This window comes from Colias philodice, chromosome 8 (assembly GCF_061535455.1).
Source record: "Colias philodice isolate Cphi_HAF_F1 chromosome 8, ilColPhil1 Martin Lab GWU primary, whole genome shotgun sequence".
In the NCBI taxonomy this organism is placed as follows: Eukaryota; Metazoa; Arthropoda; class Insecta; order Lepidoptera; family Pieridae; genus Colias; species Colias philodice.
The window spans coordinates 7,838,700-7,852,594 of record NC_143093.1 but is presented as its reverse complement, the minus strand read 5'-3'; the positions used below and the strand labels follow the sequence as shown (position 1 = coordinate 7,852,594).

General features: G+C 32.4%; 2 protein-coding genes across 3 annotated transcripts; both read right to left on the bottom strand.

Moving 5' to 3' along the window:
* Nucleotides 1-1,115: 1,115 nt before the first annotated feature.
* Nucleotides 1,116-2,861, bottom strand: LOC149486674 (uncharacterized). Its single transcript, XM_089697891.1, has one exon. The coding sequence runs from the start codon at nucleotides 2,859-2,861 to the stop codon at nucleotides 1,116-1,118; it is 1,746 nt and encodes a 581-aa protein (XP_089554017.1).
* A 1,248-nt stretch (nucleotides 2,862-4,109) lies between these two features.
* On the bottom strand, nucleotides 4,110-13,212 carry LOC149486673 (protein snakeskin-like). 2 transcript variants are annotated; one of them, XM_089698349.1, is made up of 4 exons: nucleotides 13,061-13,212; nucleotides 6,236-6,356; nucleotides 5,599-5,698; nucleotides 4,110-5,100 (listed from the first exon to the last, which is right to left on the bottom strand). In XM_089698349.1, exons 1-4 carry the CDS (start codon nucleotides 13,100-13,102, stop codon nucleotides 4,983-4,985), a joined length of 381 nt encoding a protein of 126 aa, XP_089554475.1. In that variant the 5' UTR covers nucleotides 13,103-13,212; the 3' UTR covers nucleotides 4,110-4,982. The 2 variants fall into 2 exon arrangements, with proteins under 2 accessions (XP_089554475.1, XP_089554474.1); XM_089698348.1 differs by lacking the exon at nucleotides 13,061-13,212 and adding an exon at nucleotides 12,032-12,197.
* Between the last annotated feature and the right edge of the window lie 683 nt (nucleotides 13,213-13,895).

The window sequence follows — 13,895 nt, the reverse complement described above, 5'->3', positions numbered from 1 at the left end:
ACCAGTGTAACTATAGAAGGAATATGAAACAGTTAACATATGTGTACCACTTTCACCTGTCTGTGCGAAGAAGACTAGATCAAACCACCACATTAGTACAAAAAAATCGTTATTCAAAATGGTTAGGGAGCCAGGTGCAAATTTGGTTAACTATTTCCTCACAAGAGATAATTCGTCAGACGCATGAGAGTATAGTATTATAAAGCCTCGTGAACGTCAGCTGGCGCTCGGTTGGGGGGGTGAGCGGTTGTAGCCTCCCACGCACATAGGAAAAAAATACATTCATTCATTCATTTCCTCTCAGCTAAAAATTTGTCAAATTGTAGCTAACCCAATATCTCAACGAAAAAAAATAGTCAGCTGGTTACAACATGGTGTATTATACGTCAGCTGGTGTCTCGAACATGAAAGTTAAATTTAAAGAAAAATTTATTTTCCGTTATTTCCTCTCAAACAAAAATTTACCTGATGATAGCTTATATGTAACTGTGGATAAATATATATGTCAGCTGGCTGTATCTTGGTGGAAAAACCGTCAGCTGATACGGGAGGCTACAACCGCTCTTCCCCCCAACCGAGCTCCAGCTGACGTTCACGAGGCTTCATAATACTATACTTTGATGCATTTTACTAATTACCGCTTGAGAGGAACTTGGTCATAAAATCTGCTGCTGGCTCCCGGACCAAAACATATTTAATAATATTACTACAAAAATATGTCAAATCATTATCATTACTTTCAGGCTTTCAAACCTAACACATCAGTATTTTAATTCAATATTCCATAAAGTTACTACAAAAATCATTAATTTCATGCTTTCAGGGTACGGAAACCGTATAATTTAGGGTGATTATAGTACATATTAAACAAATAAAATCACGTAGACAAATAGCATTACGCACTCACCACAAATATTATGATTTTTATTACTAAAAACGTGATAGACCTATACCTATACTAACATTAGCAATTAGCATTATAATATGTCTAAACTTATCTAAGTTTATATCAAATCGTATTTGTTATCCTCCAAAATGCCACCTATTTATTATTATATATTTATTTTTCATTTCCATACTCTCAATTTAAACGTAAGTGGATAAAAACTCTATGGTTACGGTTTCTTTGATATCTTAAACCATAAAATTTCTAAACAAAATATGAGGATACAAACCACATATAAAGCTATCAACCCATAGAAACAAGAAATTAATATGGCCATATTCAATGCAGTACTTTTTTCTACAGTATAATATTCACGACCCCCGCCCCTCAACCATTCGTTTATATATACTTGGTAAATTTGCCATTGAAAACCTACTTCGGTTATCCAAATCATGGTATGATGTAATTCTTCAAGAGCTCCCCATCGTGGTCTTACAAAGAAGTAAACCTTAAAACTGCTAACATTTTCTTCTAATATTTGTACTTTATATTTAGTGTATGATACTAAAATCTTATTTACTGCTAGCAGAATTCTTTCTCCATTTGCAATCTTTTTAACATAAAGAGGTATTTCTTTATTCAGCACTGGCTTAAACCGTTCGACGATGGACGTGTTCCTGTATAAATCTACGACAGGTAGTAGGCCCACGACTTCATCAAGTGCTTGTAGGGCGTCATTAAGAGTCTTTAAGGGTGGTTCTAAAATAACATTATGCAAACCATCAATCAAATCTCCTTGATATACAATACGCATAATAGTGCAATACCATATCCACATCATAAATACTACATTATTCAGCCAGTATTGTGTCTCAAATATTACTCCCTGACCCATGTATAACGCAAAGCTGGCCAATAGCAAGCCCTTTGTTTCTTTTCTAAATCTTCCAAATCTTTGTATTAATTTCACACTGGACAAAAACGCCACAAATGATAGGACTATAAGAGGTGATATACGAGATAAAAACGGTAAAATTACTTTAGCCCAAGCATAAATTTCTCGTTGTCTTGGTGCACACCAAATAACTGGTATATTGTAGCATGCATAAAACGCCTGAGCAACTGCGTACCTTTTATTAGTAATGATGAAAGGCGGTACTGCAACATCAGCAAGGTTATTTGTCAAGTCTCCTAAATTTTCTGATAGTGATAAATTTGCGAAATTAAAAATTGTATTGTTAACGTTCTCATCAGATACAACTACAATAGTTGCATTCAGTTTTTCTAATATAAACTTCATAACATCAGTGTCAAACCCTCTCACAGTATTTGGGTCACTTCGGTTTTCGTACATTACGTAGGGCGGCAAAACGAATGCTCTCATTCTTATAGGGCATTTATGAAAATTATGAAATTTATTGCTAAATAACTTAGGTTTGTTTGCATTTAATGCTACGGGTGTATAGTCTCCACAACGTCCATCAGAATAAGGTATGAAAGTGTTCAAAACTATTTCATTTTTCAAATTTACACTGATAATTATGATATCTGCAACATCATTGTCCCACGCAGTTCTTGTATACTCTGTCATTTTGATATTATCTTCAATTGTTTCCAGAATAACTAATATGACACGAATGGTTTTTACGCGTATTTTATTTATAACCGTTAAGATTACACTGAATTCATTTTCGTTTGTTACGTATATAACAACTTGATCGTTCAAAGTAGCATCACTAAGCAGTGTATCATTGTATGCGATATTAATATGTTTTAGATAAGTTGTAACTACAAGACCATCGTAGAGCTTATTGAATGTATCAATATTTTGTGAATCAGTTTTCCACCAAATAACGCTTGTAGATTTATTAGCGAATTCTTTAGTTGCAATTTCTGCAGCAACATCGTTGATAGTTTTAGTTTCTATTATTATAGCATTATTTAACATAACCATTAATATTGCATAAAGAACCATAATGAATATTATTTATTACAGCGATCTGCACAAACAATTATACAGATAATTATTTTTTACACTATCGATTTTTATAATAATTATGGACAAAGTACCTACATATACTTCCCGATCCTGAGTTTATTTATAAAGTGCCGCTTCCTGCTACCAACATTTGGATATTCGATGTTTGTTTACTCGAATGTAATAATTGTGGACATTAAACAGAACTGTTAAAATATAATAAAAGTGGTCTATGCGCATACATTGGGTTCCGTAAATTAATTCATGTTTAATTTCACAAATTAAAAAAACATACTGAAATGTGGAAACTTAACAATATTTATTATTTTATTGTTAAGACAAACTAAGAAATAAAAATCGGATTTCTAAAAATGTAATTATCATGAATTGTGCTTCAAAAAAGATGACATTATGCATATAATATCTAGGTATTATATTATTTTCACCATTTTCACCATAACTGGACAACTTAAAATATTCAGAAAATATTTTATTTTTATTTTAGATACGTTTTTTGTTTTCAGCATTTCGTCTTGAAATAAAATTTCACTACAGAACCCGAACTAGTACAGAACATTAGATATAACAACAATGTTGTGAAATAAAGGATATCGAAAAAAAAACTTGATCTTATCTTAAAGAAATGTTTGTAAAGCGTAAAATGGGTACAACTATTATTAAAGACTAGCTGCGCTTCGCGGTTTCACCCGCTTGGCTCCGCTCCTGTTGGCCTTAGCATAATGATATATAGCCTATAGCCTTTCTCGATAAATGGGCTATCTAACAAAGAAAGAATTTTTCAAATCGGACCAATTTCTGAGATTAGCGCGTTCAAACAAACAAACAGACAAACAAACTTAGCTTTAATATTAGTATAGATAAATAAGATATTATATATTACGATATTTTGAAGTTATTAACTCATACACGACTTTTGAACAATCATTTACCAGAACACTATTAAAGCTACGTAATAGGTACGACATTTTTTGGGTTCAAGCAAATTATAACTTAAATTCATGTAAGTAATATAATAAGATTTTTTTTTCAGAGTACGCCTTTTTTTTGTTTGTAGCTTCATAGATATTATGGATGAATAAATGCAGTCGTCGTCAGCTAGATAAAAAAAATCTAAAGGTTATCAAGTTAGATAAACATACCTAGAATTATGTTTCAAATGTATCTGCATTTGCTCTTTTTTGAACACAGAAAATTATGCGATATTGATGGAAAAATAAAAACAAGTTGTTATTATTAATATTTTTATTTATACAGAAGTACAGAATATCAAATATAGTGCAATGACGAACAAGCTAGGCCCTAGGGTATTATGGTGTTAATCTAGTTACATAACAACAGTGTAATAAAATTAATAACTTCTAAATAGTAAGAGATATATTTAATATTATAATTAATTAATAACAAATATTTAACAACACCTGTTGTCACTGCAGTCGCATTATAGATTAAATATTTTTGTTTCTTAATGTTTTATACCTACTTTATTATGTTAACGATAATAATTTTGTAGGTTAACGATTTTAGTCATAAAAATTAAATATTTCGAGGTAGAAAAGAGATAAAAGAGGTCCATTAACCCGAACATCATTAAAAACGTATATAAATGCATCTAAAATAAACTTCAAAAATAGATTATTATAAAAATTACAGAATTACATCAACTGTGAAATCTTAAAAGAATCATAAACAACAGGAAATAAAGAACTTGAAAAATATTTCTGCGGGAAACTTGTTAACTTATACATTCACAATAAATTAAACAGCTCTTAAATGACCTAGACGTATACCTAAACATTGTGGACGCTCTTGATCTGTGTTTTATTAACATGCGTTTTTATTAATGTGGAGTGGTAAAAGCGCACAGGTCAGGTCCATAACAATAAAAATTCGAGCATATAAATAGGACAAAAATAAACAATAATATCTTAAAATATCGGGCAGTAACAATATCAACAAAGACGGAATTTTTCAAATTTACTGACATCATAGCCTTTAAATATTTTACGTTGATCCGACCTAAGCTATAACGTTTGTGAAAAATATAATAAAAAAATTACAAATCATTCAGCCATGTTGAACAATTTATAAAAGCGCCATCTAGCCACCGCGTTGAGTCAACACGGCGTCTACCAACAACAGCGCACCGTTGATGATAGCTAGAGAAGCTTTGGCGAGATTCTTGTCCTTGATTTCACTTCTTCCATAATGCTGGTATCTGTTTAGAGAAACAATTTTAGATGAAAAGGGAAGTTTTAGCAGCAGAAATAATATAGTGCCTAAGTGCTTCAAAATATGCGAGTCTAAATTTAGGTATCTTAACGTGTATCCTATTTATTCCTCCTTGAAGTTTGAAACTGTGCATGGATTAAATGTGAATAAGGTCGCCCACTAATTGTACACAATACATTGAACATACTTATTATTTATATATGTATGTACATTGTACACGTTGTGCGATTTTATTTTTCTTTTGTAGCATTATCATTACACATTCAATACGTGTACGATGATGTACCAACTCGTAGTAATGCAAGGTCTTGCAGAATAGTTTAAATAGGCTGACTGGCATGTTTGTAATATAAACAATTAACAAACAGATGATATTTGCATGCTTTATACTAAGCGAAATATTACATCTCTTTGCACCATGCTTTTAGCGAATAAACATTATTTTATTTTTATTTATTTTCAGTAAAACTTGTATTTTACATACCTGTCAATAATTACAGCTCCACTGGCGACGAACAAGGCAACACCGACCAGAGAGTAGAAGATATCAATACGCTTGTGTGATGGAGTCTGCATTATATACCCTGAAATATATAATAACATATTTTAAGTCGTATCAAATACGTGATGCTCTTATTGCATTGTCTAGTAAGGATATCATTTACTGATAAAATACCATGGGTACTAGGAAGAAGCAAAAACAAGTCTTAGGTTTCTTAATGTAACACCACACGTTACACTAAATATACAGTTACTTACGGAACTTATACAGTTCATACAATCTCCGAATATAAATAGATCCATTATTATTCGAAGCATACAATATTGGTTTGGAAAGTTTACCACTTGTCCTGTTTTCATATTACATAAAGACTAATTGGTAAACTGAACAACACCACAATTGAAAATTACAATAAATAGTAGTAGGTTATATATTATATATTATCTTTGCTTACCTATAATAAATCAAAACGAGAAAGTTTGTTCTTTCACCGGTATACCACTGAACGGATATTGATTATGGTTAGCGGGATTATTAAGCGTATGTACCAGATCATCACATGAGCTATAGAAATAAAAGTTTAATTACAGCTACTTATTTCATAATATGTTATATTTACCTGCTGCAGCTCCAGCGAAGATAATGAGGTATCCAATGAAGGTTCCAGTCACGAGCATGCCGATGTCTGCGTCGGCATTGTAGCTGTGGTAGTGAAGCGCGACGCAAGCGCACGTCAACGCCTGAAATTAATGAAAAAATTAAAGTATATTAAAAATGCTTTCTGAATTTATGTGAAAATTTTCAAACCATTCAAACTTGATATAGGTCCTAAACCTTAACCTACCTACCTTACTCTAAAGCTTTCAGATTTAAATTATTTTGGTTTTACGTATAAATGGCATATAAATGACTCTATAAAGTTAATGTATAATATACTAGATTTCCGCCCGCGGCTTCGCCCGCGTTTGCAAAGGAAAACCCGCATAGTTCCCGTTCCCGTGGGATTTCCGGGATAAAAACTATCCTATGTGTTAATCCAAGTTACCCTCTATATGTGTGCTTAATTTCATTGTAATCGGTTCAGTAGTTTTTACGTGAAAGAGTAACAAACATCCATACATCCATACATCCATACATCCTTACAAACTTTCGCCTTTATAATATAATATTAGATATATTAGAATATATTAGATAGGTATGTATTTAATTTGGCCTCACGATACCACTGCATGCAAAGACTTTTATGGTAGTAGTGTAGGTAATTGTACGGTGCATTTACAATAGTGTTTATTGTCGTGGATACTTATATGTACATGCTTATTGCTTATACGGTTAATGGTTATACCATACATAATACATTACACCAAAGACTGTGGATTCCATGAAAGTAGTGACTATTTCGTAATCTGTGGGTCCACATTCATTTTTGATAAGTATATAGTACCTAGTTACAAACATTTTTTTCACATAATATATGAATTTAAAATACTTATGTTAAAAGAATAACACTGTATGTATTATAAAATATCATAAGAAAAAATAAATACCAACATAATTACACATGTAGAACCTTAGAGCATTAAACCAACTGCTCTGAGTGTAGAACGCAGATATTAATTCGCATTTATCATGGACTGTAACGTTATGTAATAAGTATGCTAATCACCCTATATCCGTTTATTCGATATAGTTTACACCTATAGCTATAGGTTTGATATACGATGTATATTTAAATTTAAAATCAGCCGGAAGTCTGTAACTTTAGTATACCAAAATAGGCAATACATACTAAATTTTTCAGTCTCTACATGACTGATTTGTGGCAATCGTTTCAAGTAGGTAGTCTATACAGAATGATAAAATATCTTAAATAATTATTTGCTATTGTATGTTGGCAATGTGTATGCTTGTTAGTTGTTATCTCATATCTGTGTTATTTTGCCCGCAAACCGGTAAAATACGATGATAAACAAGCTATTAATTATTGGAATATTTTTTATGCTATTTCATTTTATTTCCCACATTTCCTGTTTGTATTGTTAAATGGTCTCTTACATCACTGAGACTGTGACTGAGACTCGCTAATATTTGTTGTAAAATATTACTCATAACCTCAATGAATGATGTAATTTAAAAGATATGATCTGTGCGTACAAACTGGCTTGAAGGTCCGACATGTAAGGAATGGTGATGTCATATTTATAACATTAATCTGAATGCAGGTCGCATTACGAGGTTATCGCGAAAGACCTCGTGTTTACTGTTTACGTGTATAACATGCTAGGTAAACTGGAGTATTCATCTATAGGTATAGCAAATGTACCTAAAGCGGGTGATCCATTGGCGAGCAAAACCGCTGGTTCGCTAACGAACTCGCGAGCCAAAGGTCTAAACCGCCAATGGAGCACTTAAAAGTCTGCGGACTTAAAGAACGGCGAATTTGCTCGCTGGCTCGTTGTGCATGCTTGAAATTCTAAGTCCGCGGTCCAGAAAACCGCCAGTGGATCAGGCGAGCCGGCGAGCCTACAGTCTTTTTGCGACTTTCGTGTAGACCGCACGCGCTGCGTCTAGCTACAAAAATGGATTTACGCTCGTTTCGTCGCGAGTTTGTGTCGGAATTTATAAAATGTTTTTAGGAACATGATTGTCCATGGAAGTACATCAGCAGAGACTATAAAAATAAATTGCTAAAAACTTCCGCGTACAATAAACTTTTAGAAATCTACCAAAAAAATGATCCCAACGGTACAATATCTGATATTAAAAACACCATTCAATATCTGCGTCTTTTCTTCTTTTTTTGTTCTTTCTCCTGATTTAAAAGTACCCCCAAGTAACACGCCATGACTTCGCCAACGATGAGAGTAAACTGTTTGGTACGCTAATGGATCACCAACGCGAGTCGACGAGCCAACGAGTCAACGATCTAAACCGTCGGCTCGTCGGCTCGCCAATGGATCACCCGCTTTAATGATCAGTGTATGTACCTACATGCAACACTGGAAAAAAATATACACTTACTTAGATCTTGACGCAGTTTATAGCATTCTTGTTCATTTACTTGTTTCTAAGTTTTTCAGTGACTTTATTTGCGACTTCAAATAAAATAATTATGAGATTTAAGAAACTAGCTATTAGCACAGACTAATAATAATATACTACGTACTATTAGTAACATTAATCAAGAAGATCACGCGATATCATAAACTATTTCAGATAACTAATAGATATACCTACCTTTCATATAATTCGTAAATTGTGATAAAATCAAATCAAGTAAAAATTCCAACATGTTATCTTAAATCTAAATCAAACTAATTAAACTCAATATTAGGTAAATTACTAAAAAAATAAGAACAGTTTGTAATAAAAATAATCTAATTTAATTCTTAATTTATGTTACCTATTTCTGTTTTTTTTCCCTACAAAACAAACATCATCAGCTATTTATACGAGTTTGCTCTCAACCTACGACCGACCGGACATTATTTAACAGGATGATATACAGTAGCGTCGTAGTTCGTACTTTCTAGATTTATTTAAATGTTTTATGAGATCAATTAATTCTTCATTACAGATATAAAGAGGGAAAAGATTATAAAGAGGGTTTCTTCCGAAATAACAATATTTAATAATAAAAGCATTTATCATCTCAAGTTTGATTGTCAAGATTGATGAGACCCATAACTTATTTTATTTCTACCTGGGAATTGGGATCCAACAAGGACCATTTATTGTTCGTCTGGAAACCGTTAGTTTGCAAGAGAGTTTGGCTATTGAACCAACTTTATAATTATGTCAACTTTTTTCCTGCGAAGAAATGACAAATGAGATATGATTGGGACAGGGCTGAAAAACATCCATGAAAAAAAAAATGAAATAGTTCTAAATCTAATGTAAAACTACTAAGAGTACAAGCAGGTACATCTCACAGCTCACTACATATAAAGAATAGTCAATATTAGCGAAGAATTCATTCGTGTGAATGCACGGAAGAGTCAATAAAGCATTGTGATCATGCTGTATTTTAAGATCATGATTACAATTTGCAATCATCAAATGCTAATGTAAACTCAAGGTTGACCTCAAACAGTGTATTGTTAACAATAAAATATATTATGCGTAAGAACCTCTGTATACAAAATTTGGCATTAAATGTAGAGAAATAGACTTAGCACGTACGAATACTACAACTACAACTGAGTAGGAAGGTAATTTAGTAAGATTAATTGCCTCTAAATTCATACTAATAACACTAGAAACGTGTTCTTTCTAAGTACTTAAAACGAAAGTTTGTGAGACTGGATGGGTGTTCGTTACTTTCACATAAACAGGGCTGACCGGATAGTGATTTAATTTGCAACAGACATATGCCTGAATTCGGCAATGGGCTCTTATGCGGGTACCAAGAGTTTATACATTTACCGTATTTGTTTATTTATTTACTGTAATAAATAAACAAGTACAGCGACAGTAGACTGTAGGGCGTTGTCTAGTGACTCTAGGCGCAACTGACGTCACCTGCAAATGATAGCGTTATCGACGCCGAACCCTAAGCACGATATCCATTGCATTGACAAATCAAATTTATATTATATTAGATATATATCTATTAGCTACAGCATTATTATTGAATGACATGAAATTATATATTAAATGGAAATTTTTGTGCCAGCAATGTGTTTTATGTACAATTTGTTTATGTACATACGTACTAACTACTAGGTATGTAGGTACCTACTCAATTTTTTTCTATAAAGAATACCTACTAGCGACCCGCCCCGGCTTCGCACGGGTCCCGCAATTTTTAAATCTGTAATATCTTCGAAAATCATACGGTGTAAAGGGCCATATAGATCTATATTAAATGAACAATGTATTCAAGGTATTTATTTGGTTAAGAATTAATGCTGTATTGGTTAAAATCGCTTTGAAAATTAACCATTATTAGTCGTAAAAAGTAAATAAAAAAAAAGTTATTGTGGGTTATCCATAAAAGATAGACATATACCATCACCATCACGGACTTTTCTGTAGACCTTTTCAATGTGTACAATACTTAGTAGGTACATTATTTTGATAAAACTCGTAGGGTTCAGCCTGCGTTTGCAATGTAAGCGGAAAAAATGTAATTATTTACGACATCACATGTCATGACAGTACTTCTCCACTATTTAATGGATGTTATTATACATATAAACCTTCCTCTTGAATCACTCTATCTATTAAAAAAACCGCATTAAAATCCGTTGCGTAGTTTCAAAGATTTAAGCATACAAAGGGACATAGGGAAATAGGGACAGAGAAAGCGACTTTGTTTTATACTAGGTAGGTATGTAGTGAAGAAGTTACATTTCTTTAACTAATTAACTCGAACTACCTAATTCAAAGAAATGCGAATGTGATAGGTAGGTGCCTACGTTATCTCACACTACGGGATAACTTCTTAGAAAACATAAGGTAGGTATACAAAAAAAAACAATGACATTAGTACATATAGGTATCTAGGTAGGTACATAAGTAAATTTTACTTATAGTAGGATACAAAGTAACCCGGGCGGAGCCGGGGCAAGAACTTATTTTAAATTTAAATAGAAAAGGACCTAGGTCCTAGGTACCTATTTGATATCCATTATCCACTATAAACAAAAATGTGTCCCGACTCCCGAAGTGAATCGACGCCATATTGTTTACGCCGATTCATGACGTCATTTCATTCATTTATGTACGTTTATTTGATTTTCCCGGGCTAGGGTTATAATTTCCAAGAGAAGTTTTATTTATTTCAAAAAATACTTATTACCTTGCACCTACCTACCTAAAACTAAAACCTTATTTTACTTAGTTATTTTTTTAATGAGTGAAAGTCAAGGACCTTTTATTCTGTAGATTGTTATCACGATTACAAACATGCAAACATTGTGTAAGGTAACAATATAATAAATTTAATCATAATACCTATATAAAAAAGTACTCTGTGAATCTTATATTCTAAATAAATAGGTAGGTACCTACCTATGTAGAAAAAACATATAGAACTAATATGTAAAAATTTCGATTATTAAATCTTGCTTTTTAAATAGAGATAAGATACTTATTAACATGAAAGTACACCGACCCCTTAATACAATGAGATACACTTAACCTTACTGCTTACATGATAATGAAATTGAACTAAGCCAAAACAAATCCACATTATCAAAGCAAGTGTTTCAGTGCAATAAAAACTGAAAACTACCTACAAGAAAATCAATCGTTGAAGTTTACATTGATGCGCAAAACCAATTTACAATTATTGCACACATACCTACGCAGTTGAGGTTTTATATTGCAACAGGGCCGCCCATAGCGTATTTGCACGCATTAGCATAAATATCAGGACTAGATAGTGTATAAAAATACAATATTTACGTACCAACTCCAAGAATTTGATAATTGATAATTTGCTAATGGCCATTTTCACAGGAGAAACACAACTTTGTTTATACTACGCGCGAGTAAAAATACAACTGTTTCACTTTCGGCTTGACGAGGGTCGAAGAGTCCGCGACGCCACTGGTGGCTGAATGACGAAATTCGAAAACCGGAGATCATAGCACGGTGACCAAGAGTTCGAATAATGAGAGATAAAAAATATTATAGGTTTTACAAAGGACCTAGGTACCTATTTGATATCCACTATAAACAAAAATGTGTCCCGAAGTGAATCGACGCCATATTGTTTACGCCGATTCATGACGTCATTTCATTCATTTATGTACGTTTATTTGATTTTCCCGGGCTAGGGTTATAATTTCCAAGAAAAGATTTATTTATTTCAAAAAATACTTATTACCTTGTACCTACCTACCTAAAACTAAAAACTAATTTTACTTCGTTATTTTTTTAATTGAGTGAAAGTCAAGGACTTTTTATTCTGTAGATTGTTATCACGATTACAAACATACAGACATTGTGTAAGTAGGTAACAATATAATAAATTTAATCATACCTATATAAAAAGTACTCTGTGAATCTTATATTCTAAATAAATAGGTAGGTACCTACCTATGTAGAAAAAACATAATACAGAAATAATATGTAAAAATTTCGATTATTAAATCTTGCTTTTTAAATAGAGATAAGATACTTATTAACATGAAAGTACACCGACCCCTTAATACAATGAGAATCACTTAACCTTACATGATAATGAAATTGAACTAAGCCAAAACAAATCCACATTATCAAAGCAAGTGTTTCAGTGCAATAAAAACTGAATACTACAAGAAAATCAATCGTTGATGTTTACATTGATGCGCAAAACCAATTTACGATTGCAAACATACCTACGCAGTTGAGGTTTTATATTGCAACAGCCCAACAGGGCCGCCCATAGCGTATCTGCACGCATTAGCATAAATACCAGGACTAGAGAGTGTATAAAAATACAATATTTACGTACCAACTCCAAGAATTTGATAATTGATAATCTGCTAATGGCCATTTTCACAGGAGAAACAGAACTTTGTTTATACTACGCGCGAGTAAAAATACAACTGTTTCACTTTCGGATTTACGAGGAGTCCGCGACGCCACTGGTGGCTGAATGACGAAAACCGGTATGAGATCATAGCGCGGTGACCAAGAGTTCGAATAATGAGAGATAAAAAATATTATAGGTTTTAATGTCATTGTACAAGGACGGTGATTCACAACTTATTTGAATTGTTACGATTGAAATAAATATCAAACAAACATTTTAAATACTGTTTAATTATTTGTGCAAAAGTAAAATATTAATAAAAATAATTATATTAGTATCACTTTCTAAATCTAGTGATTTAGATAGAAAAGCTTTTAAGCTTGCTCTGAAACATAAGTTAAATTCTGTTCATCAGACATTATTTTTCTAGTCTTAAACATACAAATTAACAAATATGAGTGCGAACTCATTTTCCTACTATTTCGAAATCACTCGGCCAAACCACGGCCAAACAGTCGTAAAATTATACATAATATTATGTTACACACATTAATTGAAACCCAGCTGCAATATTTATTTTATAGTATATTTTCGGACTTCCGTTTTCCTTGTACGATCTGTGTTACTTTTTCGTAGATGTTTCAGATTATAAAACACTTTTTGTTATTTAAATTCTATTTAATTACATTACTAATAATGAATGATAAATAACAAACATTAATCATGACGGATGTGAGTAACATTCATTTTATCTCAAAATGTACTAAGCGTATGGAGTTCTTATGCAGGCACCCCTATCTTCGGCTATGACATC

Bases quoted from the DNA above. Each gene is read 5' to 3' on its own strand.
- LOC149486674 (XM_089697891.1), bottom strand. From the start codon at position 2,861: ATGGTTCTTTATGCAATATTAATGGTTATGTTAAATAATGCTATAATA.
- LOC149486673 (XM_089698349.1), bottom strand. From the start codon at position 13,102: ATGGCCATTAGCAGATTATCAATTATCAAATTCTTGGAGTTG. The intron at 6,357-13,060 runs GTACGTAAATAT...CATTAATTTCAG, and splicing joins TTATCAAATTCTTGGAGTTG to GCGTTGACGTGCGCTTGCGT. The intron at 5,101-5,598 runs GTATGTAAAATA...TTCTCTAAACAG, and splicing joins GGAGCTGTAATTATTGACAG to ATACCAGCATTATGGAAGAA.